This window comes from Tasmannia lanceolata, unplaced genomic scaffold (assembly GCF_043159265.1).
Source record: "Tasmannia lanceolata isolate RefF3 unplaced genomic scaffold, GAP_Taslan_0.1 ptg000012l, whole genome shotgun sequence".
NCBI lineage: Eukaryota > Viridiplantae > Streptophyta > Magnoliopsida > Canellales > Winteraceae > Tasmannia > Tasmannia lanceolata.
In genome coordinates, this window is record NW_027518689.1 from 11,306,327 (window position 1) to 11,323,736 (window position 17,410).

General features: G+C 40.8%; 2 protein-coding genes across 4 annotated transcripts in view; both read right to left on the reverse strand.

Moving 5' to 3' along the window:
• Nucleotides 1-2,670: 2,670 nt before the first annotated feature.
• LOC143887074 (putative myosin-binding protein 5) lies at nucleotides 2,671-6,581 on the reverse strand. Of its 3 annotated transcripts, none has more exons than XM_077391184.1 (2): nucleotides 5,153-6,581; nucleotides 2,671-3,665 (listed from the first exon to the last, which is right to left on the reverse strand). In XM_077391184.1, exons 1-2 carry the CDS (start codon nucleotides 6,240-6,242, stop codon nucleotides 3,055-3,057), a joined length of 1,701 nt encoding a protein of 566 aa, XP_077247299.1. In that variant the 5' UTR covers nucleotides 6,243-6,581; the 3' UTR covers nucleotides 2,671-3,054. The 3 variants fall into 3 exon arrangements, with proteins under 3 accessions (XP_077247299.1, XP_077247301.1, XP_077247300.1); XM_077391186.1 differs by having other exon boundaries at nucleotides 2,671-3,635; nucleotides 5,153-6,580; XM_077391185.1 differs by having other exon boundaries at nucleotides 2,671-3,638; nucleotides 5,153-6,580.
• A 1,353-nt stretch (nucleotides 6,582-7,934) lies between these two features.
• The window catches only part of LOC143887075 (uncharacterized), a 33,822-nt gene continuing 24,346 nt past the window's right edge, over nucleotides 7,935-17,410 (reverse strand). Inside the window, exon 2 of the mRNA XM_077391187.1 lies at nucleotides 7,935-8,830. Coding sequence (XP_077247302.1) covers nucleotides 8,127-8,830 — 704 coding nt within the window. The 3' untranslated portion in view covers nucleotides 7,935-8,126. The remainder of the gene's footprint in view (nucleotides 8,831-17,410) is intronic.

Here is a 17,410-nt window from a genome sequence, read left to right on the forward strand (position 1 = left end):
TGCCATCACCACTAAAATTCAATGACTACATCGAGAGCCAACTTTCCGATCGAATCAAATCTCACCGCCATTCAAATCATGCTAGAATAATTGCCCGGTGGAAGTATCTAATTCGTTGGAAAGGTCTCCAATTCGAAGTTGGAGCGAGAACCACATCCAATGTGCTGATTTTTGCTCCCAATGGCATCATCAACCTTGATTTGAACTCGTGGACGAGTTCTTTTCAAGAAAGGGGGTCTGATGTAGGAGCATCTCGCCATGTCACGAGATCAACGACCCTTATTAACTCAAGGGTTCAAATTTAATTATTTTATTTTATTTTTATTTAGAGTTGGCCATCCAAATCTAGAGTTTTTAGGAAATTGAGTATTTTTAGGAAGTTTAGTTTATTTGGTTGTTTAAAGAGAAGATTAAAAGTTGGAATTTTTTCCCTACTTTTTAGGGATAGAGTTGGACGAGAGTTTTTATGGATTCCTTTGTTTCCTTTTTCTTGTTTGAGTAGAATTAGGAAGTCTAGATTGATTAGGATTTTGTCTTTTAAAAAGTCTATAAATACATGCCATGTAATCGTTTTTTATCAAGCTTTTGATGAATAAAAAATTTATTTTGTTGCCTCGGATTTGTCCCGTCACCGGAATTGTCATCGGAAAACAAGCCATCTGCTGCTTGTTTTTGCCGCCTCAATTCAACCACCTGCTGTTGAATGATCCCAATACAAGGATTCCGCTTTCGCCATACGCCTTTGCGTTAGATATCTCGGCTATTGTTATGAAAGAGGAGCAAATACATGGATCGTTGAACTTCTAAACATAATATTGTTGAATGTATTCAATGTATGGATTTGAGAATATCTCATATATAGTGAGATGCATATTTTCGTTTCGCCTATCAACTTGATGTCGTAATTGGTGTGATTCTATATCAAGGCACATGTAAAAGATAAGATGCCAGTTCTACAAGCAGAATGTATTTGATAGAAATGTTATAGGGTGTTGTTGTTTTGTGGTGTGAAGTTGCTACAATCAGAAAATAACATCATCGGCCAACTTCAAGATCAGAAAAAAAATCCCATATCTTGCACTAGCAAGAAGTGCTATCAGAGGAACTTAGAAAAGATGCATCAAGAGAAGATTAGGTGTCTTTTAGAGGCTAAGCAAGATCTGAAAAGTCTTGAACTTTAGTTGCCCGCCTGTGTTAGGTTGCTGATGCTCCTTTAAAAATGGTATCCTGTACAAATCCAATTCTTCTAGAGATTTTTTTTTAATTATCAATTCTTCTAGACTGTCAAAAGTGAGTTGGTTTTCTTCTGGTGAAACACATGGGATAAAAGCAATTCTCACCCACATACTGATATGGAAAATGTACCCATTGATGAACTTGTAGAAGGGAGACATTAGAAGGAAATTCAGTCCCACCAGCAATATCCTGGGAATCGGTCCTAATCACAGGGAGACTCACTTATCTCTGCATATATGGATATTTCTCTCCACTGTTTTTATAGCACAGTTTTAATTCTCATACACAGACTGACATGGAAAATGGAACCACTGATGGATTTCAGTAAGGGACACAATAGAGAGACATTTGGTCTCAGTCACAAGTAATCACTTGGTTAGAGGGACATTTGGTCTCAGTCACAAGGAATCACTTTTTTTTTTTTGTCTCTACTTATATGGATATTTCTCTCCACTGTTTTTATATCAGAGTTTTTATGTCATACGCTGCAACCAGCTGTTAATGTGAAATCTTTAGCTTCGGGTTTCAGCTTTTCAGCACATTCACAAAATTCTTCTCCTTTGGCAGTTAGATGACAAGACCATTCCATAGGATTTTCAGTCTCGAGTTCAAGATCTTCAAAAGGACAGAATATTTGTTTTCATAGGAATATTTCAATATAACAAACTCTAATTACATGTGTTCATATCTTTGCCAGTTCATATTACTTCTAGTCTATTTCTATTGTTTTCTACGAAATTATATTATTTTGGATCAATTCCATCCCCACTGGGTTTGCTAGCTTTCCCTTGTATATTGGTTAACCAAAGAGTGAACTGACATATTGCCATTGTAACCAAGCAATCCTTACACATAGGGCATGTTTGGCAACCATGCAAAAAAATATTCCATTGGATATTAATGAGGCCAGTTGTGAGAGATGGTCGGAGAGCGAGAGACTTGAGAGGATGGGAATGAGGGGAGCATGAAAAGCGCCTTACAAACAAGGGAAAAAACCCAATTTGAAGTGGTGTAATTTTTCCATTGTTTTCTAGCTATTTCTCATGCTCTCTAAGTCTCTCCACCTCTGCCCTATCAAGTCTCTCTCCTCCCTCCTCAGCTCCTCCTTCAAATTGGGCCAATGAAATACCATGGAATAATTTTTCATGATTTCCAAACATGCCCATAATGTCAAGAATATATATTCAAGGGATGTCTGTTTCTTCGGCTGCTGATCGACCCAATCTGGCACATTAAAGCAGAGATCCATATAGACAATGCAATTCTACCAGAAGATGATGGCCCTGAATGTCCATAAAACCTACGAATTAGTAAGTAAATAAACTACAACAGGAGCAAATCTGAATTTAGGAAAGATTCAGTTTCTGTGCTCAGCATTCTACATAAATGAGTCGGAAGAAAACTGGAATTATAATGCAAAGTGAAGAGAAAATAGGACAAGAATTCAAAAGATCGACTTCTATTTGTTTTTGTTTATCATTCCAAAATAAATTCTAATATGGAGACAAAAGGAGGAAAAATGCCTTCATGAGCAGAACAAGATACATTCTCCAATGCCCTCCTCAAGAACTTGAATCCCTGTGCTATTTTTTTGGAGTGATTGAATTGCATGGTTTTCAATTTTTGCTGTGCCCGAATTCAAAGAATTCCACCATGCAGAGTTGTTCTCATAGGAACTTCTAGCATGGTATAAGCATCTCACCCACAAAGTCTTAACAAAGATTCAACAAAAGCTCCTGTTTTCTCACTTGAAATTATAACCCATCTTGATCATAATTAAGCTCATGTATCCATCCTTTCACTCTTGTACTTATGAGGTTAAAAGAAAGCACGACGCTCTGATTTCATGCCGCTGAACGAATGGGAGCGAGATTTCAGCTTTTGTAGATTCTTATTAATGAGTTCCTTATATCCCTCATTATCTTGCAACACAGTGCCCACATACTCAGTGCCTTCGGCGCCTTCATCTTTCTCAAATTCACATTCAAATCTCTCTCTGTAAACCTCAACTTCTTCCTCCAAAAGCTTCATTTCCTTCTCTCTGTTTAGAAGTAGCCTCTTCATAACTTGAAGAGCTTCTTGGTCATACTCCGCCTGTTCCTCCATCATTCTCTGGTATTGCAAGGCCTCCATTTGCACAGCCGACTTCTCCTCCTGGAGCCGAGTGATCATTGCCATTGCCTCATTTGCTGCAATCTCAGAAGCACTTCTTTCTTGGTCGAGTTCCGTGCACAAAGCGATCAAAGACTTGCGGTCCAAACGAACCTGTCTCTTTAGTCTATGCAATAAGCTCTCTCCTTGTACTTTCCCCATGATGCTTTCCTTCAACGACTCTAGACCAGAAGCACTACTAGTAGTAGAAGCCTTAGAAGCGTCTGCTGCCTTTGTATCACCATTAGCTGCTACAAAATACAGTCCATGCACAACAACTAAATCTATGTTACATGGATTCTTATGAATGAGCGATGTACCCATGTGGATTCCCATACTTTAAGATTCACTGCGATACTTCTAGATCTCTTTTATCTATTTTCTCTAGTTACTACTAAAAAAAATTACAATTATCATAGAGTTTTCGAGTTTTGTCTAGGGAGATTATTTTTTCGCCCCCCGTACGATAATGAACCCCCTTTTAACGTGAATTGTGGGCAGACTTTAACGTTTTTTGACGTCAACTCATGTTAAAAGGGGGACGCATTATCCTACGCCGGGGGGCGCCCGGGGGGGAGGGGGGTGTTTGTTGGGGGTTAAAAACAGCGAGGTTTTATCTGGTGTAAGCCCTTATAGTCCCTTATTTTTCAAAAGGTATTGTACGGGCCACATCATAGGATGATCCAAACCTACGTGATTAGATTGGTCCCCAAAAATCATTTCTATAGGATGATCCTAGCCATCCGATCTATAGAAGTTTCCACATTATACAGTTCCTCTATAGATCGAAGGGCTGGGATCATCCTATAGAAATAATTTTTTGGGCACAACCTATTTACGTTGTGGCCCATCACATGGATGGTTTGGATCATCCTATAGTGGGTCCGTACAACACTTTTTGAAAAATAAAGGACTATAAGGGCCTACACCATATAATTTCTCGAAAAAATCATTGCCCTCTATTTATTCTAATAGTAAGAATTTTATATGGAAAAAATATTATAGTTTCTTAACCTACCAAAATTCTCAATATATTACATGTTATAACCAATCATGCAAAAGAATTAGAATTAGAATTGATTAAAATATATTCATTAATCCTTTTTTCCGAGGTTAGCCAAATCCGACACTCGGTACCTGTGTCAGATTCCAACACTGAGTGTAAGCACAGCTCACCCGAAAGCTCGAATAGCTTTCTCCACCAGAGAGTGGAGAAGGGGAGAAGCGACTCGTCGTAGAAGCTTTGCTTCCTGGATGAAGCCAAGCCTAAAAGATTGACTTGATGCAGGAGGACAAGCGCTACAAAATACACTCCATGCACAACATTAACTAAACTAATGTTACATGGACTCTTTTGAATAGGCGGTATGTCGGACATGTGTCGAATCCCATACTTTAAGATTCACTGCAATACTTAGATCTCTTTTATCTAATTTTTTCTAATTACTATAAAAAAATCACAATTATAATAGGTTTTATCTATTCTAATAGTAAGTACTTTATATGAAAATCAAACTTTATATTTACTTAACCTACCAAATTTTTCTATATATTAAATGTTATAACCATATTATCATGCAAAAGAATTAGAATTAGAATTGATTAAAATGTATGGTGAATCCAGAAATTCTTTTTCTCAGGTTAGCCAAATGCAAAACTCGGTACCCGTGTATGATTCTGACACTAGTACCTGTACTAATGCAACATAGAACGAAACAAATAAAAGAAGGAAACTGAATTTCAAAATGAAGCACCTTGAACTCACCATGATTCATCAATCCATCTGCAATTCCAGAACTGGTTTCATTATCCGAAGGCTGCCGTGAAGGATCTCTGTATTGTCCTCCCCCGAGAACCTTCGACTCTTCGACATTCGAATCTGACAACATCAGACCTGTGCTTCCATCCAGAGCTTCGAGTCGCTTGTGTGGGAAACCTTCCCTCAATGAGAGATCTTGTGGTTCTAAGAGAAGCAATTGCTCTTCTGATACCATAATCGGAGTTTCAGGTTTGATCTTTTCAAGGCTTTCCACCATTTTTTTCGACTCTCGATCGATTACCTCATCCTTGTAGGCCTCATTGTCTGAAGCTATCGCGCTCGAACCTTCATCTTCATCTACAATCTCCGATTCAGTGTCCGATGTTAACCTCAACTCCCTATAATTGATATGAGACAGCGGATCAAACCCAAGTGATTCCTCATTTCTCATTATCAAATAGGATTCTCTATCAATTGCCACATTAGAAGGGACCAAAGTTTCAGGAACCTCGCTTCCATCAGATAGCATCTGAACAGGCCCCTTCATGTACGAAGATCTACTCCTCATAGGCTCATTACAACAAAAACACTGACGAATACTACTTTTCTCTAGGGGAAATTCTCCATCATCCTCATTAAGAAGTGTTTTAACCCCAATTCTCCTATCTTCCTTAATGGAATTGTCAAGATTGCTGCCTACAATCTCGGCCAGAGATCGATTGGGATCGGAATTAGATCTGTTTTCCATTGAGAATGACATGAGACAACCCTTGCACATGTGCCTGGCATCGGAAAGTTTGCCATGAATATGGCAATGCACAAGGGATGAGACATCTTTTTTGTGATCTTGGCAGATGGAGTCATTATAGTAGAAATCGGGGTCCCTTCGGACGAGGACATGATCAATCCTAGTGCAGAGCAAACAAGGGATTTTCAAGCCAAAATATCGAGCAAACTCATTGGCCGTGAAAGCAAGTAATCCATCAATAAATAGCAAAATAATTAACATCCACTCTAAAACAATATAGATCAATGCAGCAGGGAATGTACCCAATTTATTTTGGATTATTTGTTTGAGGGTTCTCTTCGCCGCCATGGATTTCACGATTGTTGGGTTTAATGGTTAAGAATCCAGAACCAGAAATCTCCCAAATAGAAGTGTAATTCTTCAGAAGAAAAATATAAATAGAGAGATAGAGAGGCAGAGATGTTACTGTAATAAAAAGAGGATTAGACCATGATCTTGATTTGGAAGAAGAACCAATATCAGATCATGATCTGTACCTGTGGAAAGGATTTCCTTTTCCTTTGGATAACATAACAGAATGATGGATTCAGATGGGAAAGCTGGGGGGCATTCCCTTAAAACCCGCTTCTTGCCTTTGACAAAATCTCTCTCTCTCTCTCTCTCTCTCTCTCTCTCTCTCTCTCTCTCTCTCTCAGGATGTTTGGTTGGTTGTACTGCCAGGAATTTAGTGCAACAATAACGGTCATTCTCACATGTAAGATTTCAAATGTGAAACATGCGTTTGTAATGTAGTGAGGGGTGGACTGCACGTTCCACCATTCATTAGACCAATGGAGTTTCAAGCTTGGATTACTATTTGGTTTGATAATGGCACCCTTCACTATATTAAATTTTGAAACAAATGGTTTTAAATATGATCCAGATTCACTAACCCAGAAATCAGAATTTCCCTTTCTTGTGAAAGGTCGAGATTAATCTCAGTTAAACAAATGTGTTTTTTTTAATCTTAGCCCTTCACAAGAAAATGAAGGGGCTGATTTCTAGGTCACACACGTAATTGGGAGAGATGGGACAGCCATCAAGGATGAATTAAATGAATAAGGCCATGTTGTGTGATGTAAACATGGTTTTAAATTTCGAGACCGATACCAAAATCGATAAAAACCGAAACGGTCATTTATTTCGGCCGAAATTTCGGGTTTTCCGAAATTTGCCAAAAAATCTGTTTTTTTAATATTAATATTTCACCGAATTTTCGACCGAAAGTTAATATTGAATAAAATATTAGTTTCGGGTTTTGTACCAGATTTCAACCGAAATTTCAAAATTTCAAGGTCCGAAACTGGTACCGAAACCGAAATTTTAAACCTTGGATGTAAATGGGTTTTTTTTATAAAAAAAATGGAAAAGGGAAACTAGTGCCTTTTCCCTCTTGTTTGCGTAAAGAAAATAAATTGCAGAACATATTTGATCTAACAAGCCACAACATCATGCATGACTTCTTTCCATGTGTGTTTGGCTCAGTGTTTCAAAACATGCCCAAAGCAAATCCTAGTACACTCTACATGGCGCACTCAAGTACTTGGTTGATGCAAATGACTACATCTAGGCAGTTATAACTCGTGGTAGTCAAAGGAGTTCTGTTCAAGTTGATGCAAATGACTAGTCGGTTGACGCAGTTGTAACTCGGCAGAGCCAAAGGAGTTTTGATTATGACTTTGCAGGCAAAAATGCGGACTTGGAAAGGAACACGACCAATCTAAAAAGGAGTTCACTCGGGCGAGTCGATGAGGCGGGAGAGTTCTGAAACTATGGTTTTCGTACCCTCATTCTTGAATCCAACTATCTTTCATCTCCGTGTTTGATCTCATCTCAAACAGATTTGGCTGATTTTTTAACAATCAATAGCAGGCAATGCAGATTCATCTGGACACAAACTGTTCCAAAGCTGAATTTGGGGCTTTAAAAGCTCACAGGAGAGGCCAAAGATTTCTTTTCAGATGCAAGAGAACTGGAGTAAGATATGAAGAGAAGACGGTATGAAGGAATCACTCAATCAGATCACATTATGGATAATACAAAAGAACATTTTGTTTCTTCGCTCTATTACACATTGCAGGGAAAAAATAACCGTTTGCTTTGACAGGACACAGTACAGGAATTATAAGCCTTCGACTCTTCTAAAACAAACAAAAATCCTGCCCATTTCGATTCCGCTAGGGCAAGTGATAATTAAAACCAATACTGCCTCAGAAAAAGGGCACAGATGAGTAGTACTGCATAGACACTGCAATCCATGAAAGCTGCATTCATGGCTTTCTGCAACACCAATCCCACCTCCAGTGCTTTAACTAAACTATCTGCCCAACCATATTCGTCATTACCTGTTTTTCGAGCTCCTTTGCCCATGTCATAAGCTCCTCGGCTTCCCAATAGTATCCCAAGCACAATGGTTACATCAGTCAACAATACCAGATAAAGTGGCCTGTAGGCAACTACGTTTCTTATGATGTTACTGCCAAGAGGATTACTATGAGTTGATATAACTACCAAAAGAGCTATGATGGCAGAACAAATAAGTCGGATATTCTCAGAAGCTGAGATGGAGGAAATGATTCGGGTCCCAGTGAAAATCCTAGAATGATGTGGTTCTACTACACGTGGATTGATATCAGATGTAGAAATGGATGTGTTTTGAGCTGCCGAAGAGATTGAAGGTTGTATTTCACTGTGGGAGTCCGAGGGATTTCTTACAGCTTCACTGCTTGGAGAGATCCGAGGTTGTAATTCACTGATTGTATCCAAGGGATTCCTTAAAGCTTCACTGGTTGGAGGGTTTAGGGGATGTAATTTGTTGTTTGCGTCCGAGGGATTGCTTACAGTTTCACTTGCCGGCAACACAGAGCCAATCGCATCATCCTCGTCATGGGAAGCACCTGTAAATAGCAAAGGCATCAGTAAGTAAACATGTGGAATAAATAAAACCAAAGGGCAAACACCAAATATATCAGACAAGGAAAGATTTACAGCTTACAAGTAAATAAAACCAGAAACATGACACCTCTGAGTATGATGGTGAAGAAATGAAATGTTATGAACAAGATGTTTAGCTGGGGGTTGTGACTGAAGAAGGTAAGGAGATTCAACAGTTGCTAAACTAGTTTTTCTATGGGTTTGAATTTTGGAGATACACGGTCAGACATTTTTTCTAAACCGCGATACTGAATTTCCTGTAAAAGCTTAATATCAACTTCGCATATCACTGGGAATATGATTGTGTTAAAACAAGCCCGATGGATTTTTATTTTTTTGAATGTTAAAGACCATGCATTTAGCCGACCATGCATTTAGCCGACCATTTTTTTTGTTGAGTTGAGTTGAGTTGAGGTAAAGAGCATTCATTAATGCAAACAGAGACCGAGGAGGTCCCAATGATTACAAAACCCAAACAAGTCCCATGGATTATTACAAGGAAATTAACAAACTAATCCCAATCTTCTGATCATTGCAAACTAATGGAAGAAATCCTATAGTGTTTTTCTCCAGCATTTTCTACAAAAAAACTAAAGAAGTGATGGAAAAGCACAGGTGCTCACATAACGTCACTGCAGTTCCTTTTTGGGTAGGTCAACTGGGAGTGAGCCTAATCCTCAATGACCTTTGTGTCTTATGCTAAAGACTCTACCCGAATTATTAATTGTCCAAAACTATCATTTAGGATATCTTTCAAAAACAAAATATAATCTAGGATGCAAGTAATGCTGGAGATTTTATTGAGAGGATTACCAGCCATAATCACCCACTGAGCAATCAGCCAGGAGTTTACTATGTGGAGGAAATTACAGGGATCAGAGATGGTATTAAACATATGTCGAGCTAGTGCTCCTGTGGCATGTCTAAACAGTGACCAATGGTTCTTTTTAGACAAGGCAACACTTTTCTGTTAAAGATTTTGAGGGTAGAGGCTGTAGAACGCCCGCGGGGAGAGGGGGGGGGGGGGGGGGGGGGTGGGTTGCGTGGGTTAGGGGGGTATATAGATGCTACCCAACTAGTGAAAGGATGTAATTTCTGCCCCATTAATGTAATCCATGGTTACAACCATATTAATAAAAGGGAAATGATATATTCGCCCCCTTTGTTTAACTTGTGACAGTCACGTCCAGCATAAAAGAGTAGTCATAAATACACTAGAGGTGGCTGCACTAATTAAAAAAAGGGAGCGAATATATCACTTCCCTAATAAAATTGTAATCCATTAAAAACTAAATTGGGACGGGTAAGCTAGGTCCAGGTACCTCAATGCTCTGTTTCCTAACCACTCAAACTTTGGCCTTGCCCCTAAATTTAATGCATTTCTTTCTCATTAAATTCTGCATAAAAAACTTCCAAATCCCATCAGTAACCACTTACTAATTACAGTCCTAGAGACTCTTGGGAGAAATGCACATTTGATGAAGGGCAAGCAGGAGGAAAGGTGGGCAGGTGTACTGTGCCTTGCTCAGTCCAAGGAATGGTTTTCAAATTCACGGTAGTTATGTCACTAGGTTCAGAAATCTGAAATAGTGAATGCTCAACTGTCAAATGCTAAAATTTCTTTAAGAGTGGCTGAATTCTCCCCAATTCAAAGAAGTATCACCTTCAACTTCGATTAAAACCTTAGCGGTATTTTTCCAATCAGTTGTAATTTCCACCAAAATTGGAAACTACAGTCTGTCAATTAGAGGACTGGTCTTTAGCTCCAATGAACATAGGCTTGATTCAACTAGATTCAGTTAACAGATAGTGGAGAGCTCCAAGCCTTGTTTCCAAAGCAATAGACTCTCGGTTTGAATAGATGCCTCATCTCCAATTGAGATATAAAACACAGAGCAGTCATACCCCTGTAATTGCCACATTCTGTCCTAAAGTTGTCATTCAAACCCTTGCTTTCAATTAACAGATTAATTGGGAGAAACAAAGGATGATAAACAATTTGTAGAGGGATGGGTGATATGGGTGTCAATGGTTTTGCTTTTTGAAAAGAGAGAGGATATCAAACTTGGAGATGAAGAAGAAAATGATCTCATTAAGGGAAACAAGCTCGAAGCTTAGGAAGCACAGTAGCAGGAAGTTTCTTCTAGGTCTTGAGATTGCTCGGATGCAAAATGACCATAAAGGAGTATTACGGTCGCCGCCTGGGTTTTTCCCCAGGGGATCTCTGCTTGGGTGATCCCATGGGTACGGTTAACTGTAGTTGTAGCTTTAGGATTGAAAGCTTGAAGGAGATTTATCTAGATATTGTTGAATCAGGATACTATGCCTATGAGTCTTTCCAAACATTAGGATTGTCCAGGGTTTGCTGCAGAAGATCCTTGATCTTATTTGCTTCGTTTGGTTGCTAGTAACAAAAATTCCATTGGATTTTTGTGGAATGAGGGAGGAGACAAGGGAGGGGACAAGCATTTATTAGACAAGGGTGTCGTTATGAGTGGAGAGAGAGGGAAGAGAGAGCACCATTCCCTAGAAAATTACATGGGAGACTTCCAAGGAAAAGCTGATGTCACCACTAATTCTTCCAAAAAAATCCCATGGATTTTTTTTTACTAGCAACCAAACAAAGCAATTAGGACAAGGAAAAAGCCCTATCGGATCCCAATGGTCCTCTCCAAGGTCTTACCTTAGAACCCCGTGGAGTGAAGAGGAGGGGAATGTTTTCTTGAGAAGGCTCGATTCCGGAGTTAGGAGAAACCTCGGAAGATGGGTGGAAGGAACCAGAAGGCATATCCCCTCGTACAAATTTGATAGTGATTGGAAATGCTTGGATTGTGGCTACAATAATGTTGGGAAGCGTTGCTATTGCAGGAAGTGCTCACTGCAAAAAGAGGGAAAAGCATTTGTAAGAGGCTGGCCTTCTAGAGAAGACAAGGTTGAAATCACTCTGGAATCTGAGGCAAAAGGTGGCCCACCGGAGATTAGAGTGCTGCCGGGATAGGTGGAGGAACGTAGGTTGGCTCTCAAAAGTTGTTTGGTGGGTTGCATATGCCGCAGGGACAGGTGGAGTAACATGGAAAGCCAATAGTTTGACTTCTGGTATTCCACATTCTATGTGAATGGATTACACGTGTGCTTATTGCTCTATTAAAATTTATGATATCCATGTGTGTTCGATCTCTCCACTTACGATTGATATCGTATGGTCTCTATTGATGAGATTAGAAATTGTGGGCTCTATATATGAGAGCTGGCTGTCTTCCTACTGAATAGTAGCCGATCGCCAGATATGATGAATCTTGATATCGAGTCCCTCCAGTATGTCCAAAACCACTTCTAAAGCATCCGCAAATCTCCATGGAAAGCTAACCCCATCTCTCATCCATCAGACTACATATCAAGGGAGTCTCCTTGATGATAACATTGTCTAGCTGGAGCGATTATTGAATCGAATCCCCATTGAGGAGAGTCTAAACCTCCGCCTTACTAGAATCCTTTTCCGCAATCGGATCCGAAAATGACGAAAGCACATCTGTATCAAATATTCCTCAAGAGCCCTCAAATGCCAGCTGGCCTGAGTTGCCAGTACACAAGCTATCAAAGTTCAACTTTAACCTCCAAGGAGGAGAGTCCCATCAGGGACGAGGGCCATAGAATGAAAACAACTCAGCCTAATATCCTCCCAAGACTCATTGAAGGATGTCACCAAAAATTCACTGAAAGTAGAAAGGTTTGATGCCCACTGAACAACTACAGAGAAAATTTGCCTCTAGATATTGTATATTGATATTCCCTTTTTTAATGATCGCCAATTTATTGATAAAAGAAGATCGAGATGCTCAAGATACAAACATAAGAGAATACACCAAGATAGATGAAAAAAGAAACAAGAACTTATGGGGAAGAGAATCTAAAAGGGCCAAAGATTCTTTCAACACCCCCGATCTAGCCAAACCATCCGCCACCTCATTAGCTGATCGACGAACATTCTTGAATGATAAAGCCAAATCTCTAGAGCAATCCAAAATCTCGTCAAAGTACCTATCAAACCTCCAAGGATTCTTTTGGGAACCTTTTAGCCATCTAATTACTTTTAAGGAATTCCCTTCAGTCACCACATTGTCCAAGCCTTTCGATGCCAACAATGTGATACCCTGGTGAGCTGCACGGACCTTAGCTTCTGATGCATCCGCTACCCCAATAGGGCCCGCAAGTGCCCCAACAACATTCCCTTATTGTTTCCATCCCCCCTCCCCACAAATCCATTCGGCCCCAAGTTTCCTAAGCTAGAGCCATCAAACTTGAGCTTAAGAAGCCCATAGGCGGGGGTTCCCATTTTTGAGATACAAGATACTTCATTTCCATGCTGAAATAAACCTCCTTCCAACCTTCCCACAGGTCATACGCTAAAACAAATGCAAAGGATGGAAGAGCTGTCACCCATGAAATAGTAAGGGCTATCACTTTAATAAATAGGTAGTCGGGACTCCTTGCATAACCCTTAAACAGTCTTATATAAAAGCCAAATTGTGGCTGCTAAGAACAAGCTCCACATATCCTACTCTAAAAGGCCAATAGGGTAGACCACCACGACTCAAAATGATCAGCAATATGATATGGGAGAACGTAACTCACTCCAAAGAGACAAAAGACAAAGTACCACAATTCATGCGTAAAATGAAAATGAAGTAGGAGATGGTCTACTGACTCGGCACTAGCAAGGCATAGTGCATAATGATTTTTTTTTTTAAATTGACATTTATTATTCCAAAAAGTGCCAAATAAGAGACAAGTTGTCCCCTAACAGGCTACAACAATATCGCCCCCTACATACAATAGAAGTAGCTTACATATCCGTTATATCCTACCCATCCCCATTCCCCAGTACATTAACCAATAGCCTACTTGTATCGAATCCAACAAAAAGTACCATATTTGTGGACCCTACCAAGTCATGATACGTGTCCGCCATGCCACATAGACTTCTCCACATCATTTCAGCTGGCGATTTTGATTTTAAAAAATCTCGCTCGAAGACCTAGCTAGAGCTATTGCGCCCCTAACCGTGCACGATAGCCATCTTCACCACCCGATCTTCGTGAGCCTCCACCTCGCACCACCGCCAATCTCCGACGGACCCCCATTAAATCGGGCACCAAATCTGTTTCTTCAACCCTCCTCTCCACTGCTATATCCAGCAACCCACGACCTCCCACGGCCACCTCATTCGGCATCCCACGGCCTCCACATTCGTCAACCCATGGCCTCAACGAATCCGGCGGCCTCCTGTACCGCTGCCCACCAAGCCCCTCGGTTAAAACCGGCATAATCATCTCCATTTCCGTATACCGAAATCCGATCACCCCCATAACCACCTGCCGGCCAACCTCCACCATTAAACCCAGATCTATCCAAGGAAGCTCTGTTAGGGTTTAGAGCTAAAAAAGTTTCAAGGAGGGTTTCAAGAGGAGAGCTGTCAAAAAATCGATCGGAAGAGCTCTCTAGAGGGTTTCACTTGCCAATGAAACTGTAGCAACATCGATAAGAAGAGCTCTCAGGAAAATCTGTTGTCCTCTTCCGGCAGACAACCAACTAGCCATCCGTTGAGCCTCCTGCTACCCTGAAATTTTGCTTTTGCTCCTCCTTACTGGTTCCTGATTTTTAAATAATATTATCTATACTATTTATGTCATAGTGCACAATGATTGACAATGATCTTTTGTCTACGGCGGAGGTGATCAACATTAAGAATATTATCTAAACATGCAAACCAACAAAAAGCATTAACTACTGTTAGACGAAAGTTTAGACAGAGAAAATAGAGTGAGTTAGGGTTATCTCCCCCTGACTCATATCTTTATACTAAAACATAAAGGGATGTACAAAGTCCTAAATGCCCTTAGGCAAGTTACATATTCCAACACTCCCCCTCAAGCTGGAATGTAGATATCATACATTCCTAGCTTGTTACATATATCACTCAATTTTGACTTATTTAAGGACTTTGTAAACATATCAGCTAATTGGTCCCCTGACCGAGTAAACACAGTGCAAATCTCTCTTTTCTGGATTCTTTGACGGATAAAATGACAATCCACTTCAATATGCTTGGTGCGCTCATGGAAGACTGGATTGTTGGCAATGTATATTGCAGCTTTGTTGTCGCAATAAAGCTGCGAAGGAGAAGATGAAATGAAGCCAATTTCAGAAAGAAGTGAACGTAGCCAAATAAGTTCCGTGCTTGTCTGTGCCATTGCCCTGTATTCAGCCTCTGCACTGGACTTAGCTATAACATCCTGCTTCTTACTCTTCCATGAAACAAGATTGCCACCTACAAATGTACAATACCCAGTGGTGGACCGTCTATCTGCTGGGGATCCAGCCCAATCTGCATCAGAGAAGCCTTCAACTTTCATATGGCCATGTCTTTTGAACATCAATCCCTTCCCTGGAGCCCCTTTCAAATACTTGAGAATCTGTGTCACCGCAGCCCAGTGAGAAGTACGTGGAGAGCTCATATACTGACTGACATCTCCAACAACATATGAAATATCTGGCCGAGTAACCGTGAGATATATAAGTTTACCGACAAGCCAGCGATACCTGCCAGGATCCTCCAACAACTCTGCTTCTTCTGGAACGAGTTTCACATTAGGATCCATGGGTGCAGAAGCTGGTTTAACTCCAAGATTGCCTGTTTCTTTTAGCAAGTCCAAGACATACTTTCTGTGTGATAGGAACAAGCCTCTAGAAGAACGAGCAACCTCTATCCCCAAGAAATACCTGAGTTGACCCAAATCCTTAGTAGAGAATTCCTTTTGCAAGAAGGTTTTCAAACGTTGTATACCTTGTGAATTGCTCCCTGTGATGATTATGTCATCCACATAAACTATCAACAAAATACACCCAGCTGAAGAGTGATAACTGAAGACTGAGTGATCCACTGCGCATTGTTTCATGCCAAAGCGCATGACTGCCTCACTGATTCTCCCAAACCAAGCACGCGGAGAATGTTTGAGGCCATAGAGTGACTTGCGTAGGCGACACACGTAGGAGGAAGTCTCCCCCTAAGCAACAAACCCTGGTGGTTGCTCCATATACACCTCAGTCAAGTTGCCATGGAGGAAGGCATTCTTCACATCCAGCTGATGAAGGGGCCAGCTATGATTAACAGCAAGAGACAGGAGCACACGGACAGAGGGAATTTTCGCAACGGGACTGAAGGTCTCAGTGTAGTCAACACCAAAAGTCTGAGTGTATCCTTTCGCGACTAACAGTGCTTTTAAGCGCTCGACAGTACCATCAGGGAGGTATTTGATGGAGAAAACCCACCGACAACCAACAGGACGGGCACCAGGGGGTAGAGAAACCAGATCCCATGTATCATTACTATGAAGAGCGCCCATTTCTAGGTTCATAGAATCACGTCAGCCAGGATGGTCAAGAGCCTCAGCCACTGACTGTGGTAAAGACATAGAAGACAAGGAGGAAACAAAGCTCTGGAAGGTACTGGTGAGCTTATCATAAGAAACAAAACTAGAAATAGGATGTGCAGTGGAACGGGATCTCGTACGAGATGCAATAGGAGAATAAGAAACAACAAAGGAAGGCGGAAGAGAAGATACCTGAGAGCGGGAGAGAGGGATCATCGGCTCAGAAGATGATTGTGCGAGAGGAGGTAGAAGAGACCTATCTGTAACTTGGCGCCACTGATACTGCTGTGTAATTTTAGGTGGAGCTAGCTTCTCCAACGTGGCAGAAGAAGTAGAAGCTGCAGAAGCTGGCCGCACGGAAATAGGAGATGACGGAAGAGAAGCAGGTAGATCTGGTAAGGGAAGCGAGACCTCGGACTCGAGAGAAGGGGTGAAAGATGCCGCGTCATGTTGGAAGAATGCCTCAGACTCAAAGAACGTAACATCGGCTGAGACAAACCAGCGACGCAGACGAGGGCTATAACAACGATAGCCTTTCTGCGTACGGGAATACCCCAGAAAGACACAACGCTCAGACCGGGGATCGAGTTTGTCACGGCCAGGTCCAAGGTGATGAACAAAACAAACGCATCCAAATACACGAGGTGTCAGAGGAAACTGTTCCTTACTAGGAGATAAAATCTCGAAAGAAGAGGCACCCTCTAAGACAGAGGAAGGAAGGGGATTTGCTAAGAAACACGCCGTGAGAAGGGCATCACTCCAGTATGCCTCAGGAACACTCATCTGGAAAAGAAGAGTGCGATCTACTTCAAGCAAGTAACGAAGTTTCCTCTCAGCAACACCATTCTGTTGAGAGGTGTACGCACATGTAAAATCCCATGTTGGGAGAGATAGGATTGAAAGCCATTAGTATCAGAAAAATATTCTCTAGCATTGTCAGTACGAAGACATTTAATATTGCAATTATATTGATTCTTAATTTCAGAATGAAATGTGTGAAAAGCAAAGAACACGTCGGATCGACTCTTCAGTAAATATAACCAGGTCATGCGTGAGAAGTCATCAATAAACACAATAAAATACCGAAAGCCAGTAGTAGACGCGACCCTAGAG

Coding starts and splice junctions, on each gene's coding strand:
- LOC143887074 (XM_077391184.1), bottom strand. CDS start 6,242: ATGGCGGCGAAGAGAACCCTCAAACAAATAATCCAAAATAAATTGGGT. Junction 3,666..5,152: donor AGATGGATTGATGAATCATG/GTGAGTTCAAGG, acceptor ACATAGATTTAG/TTGTTGTGCATGGACTGTAT.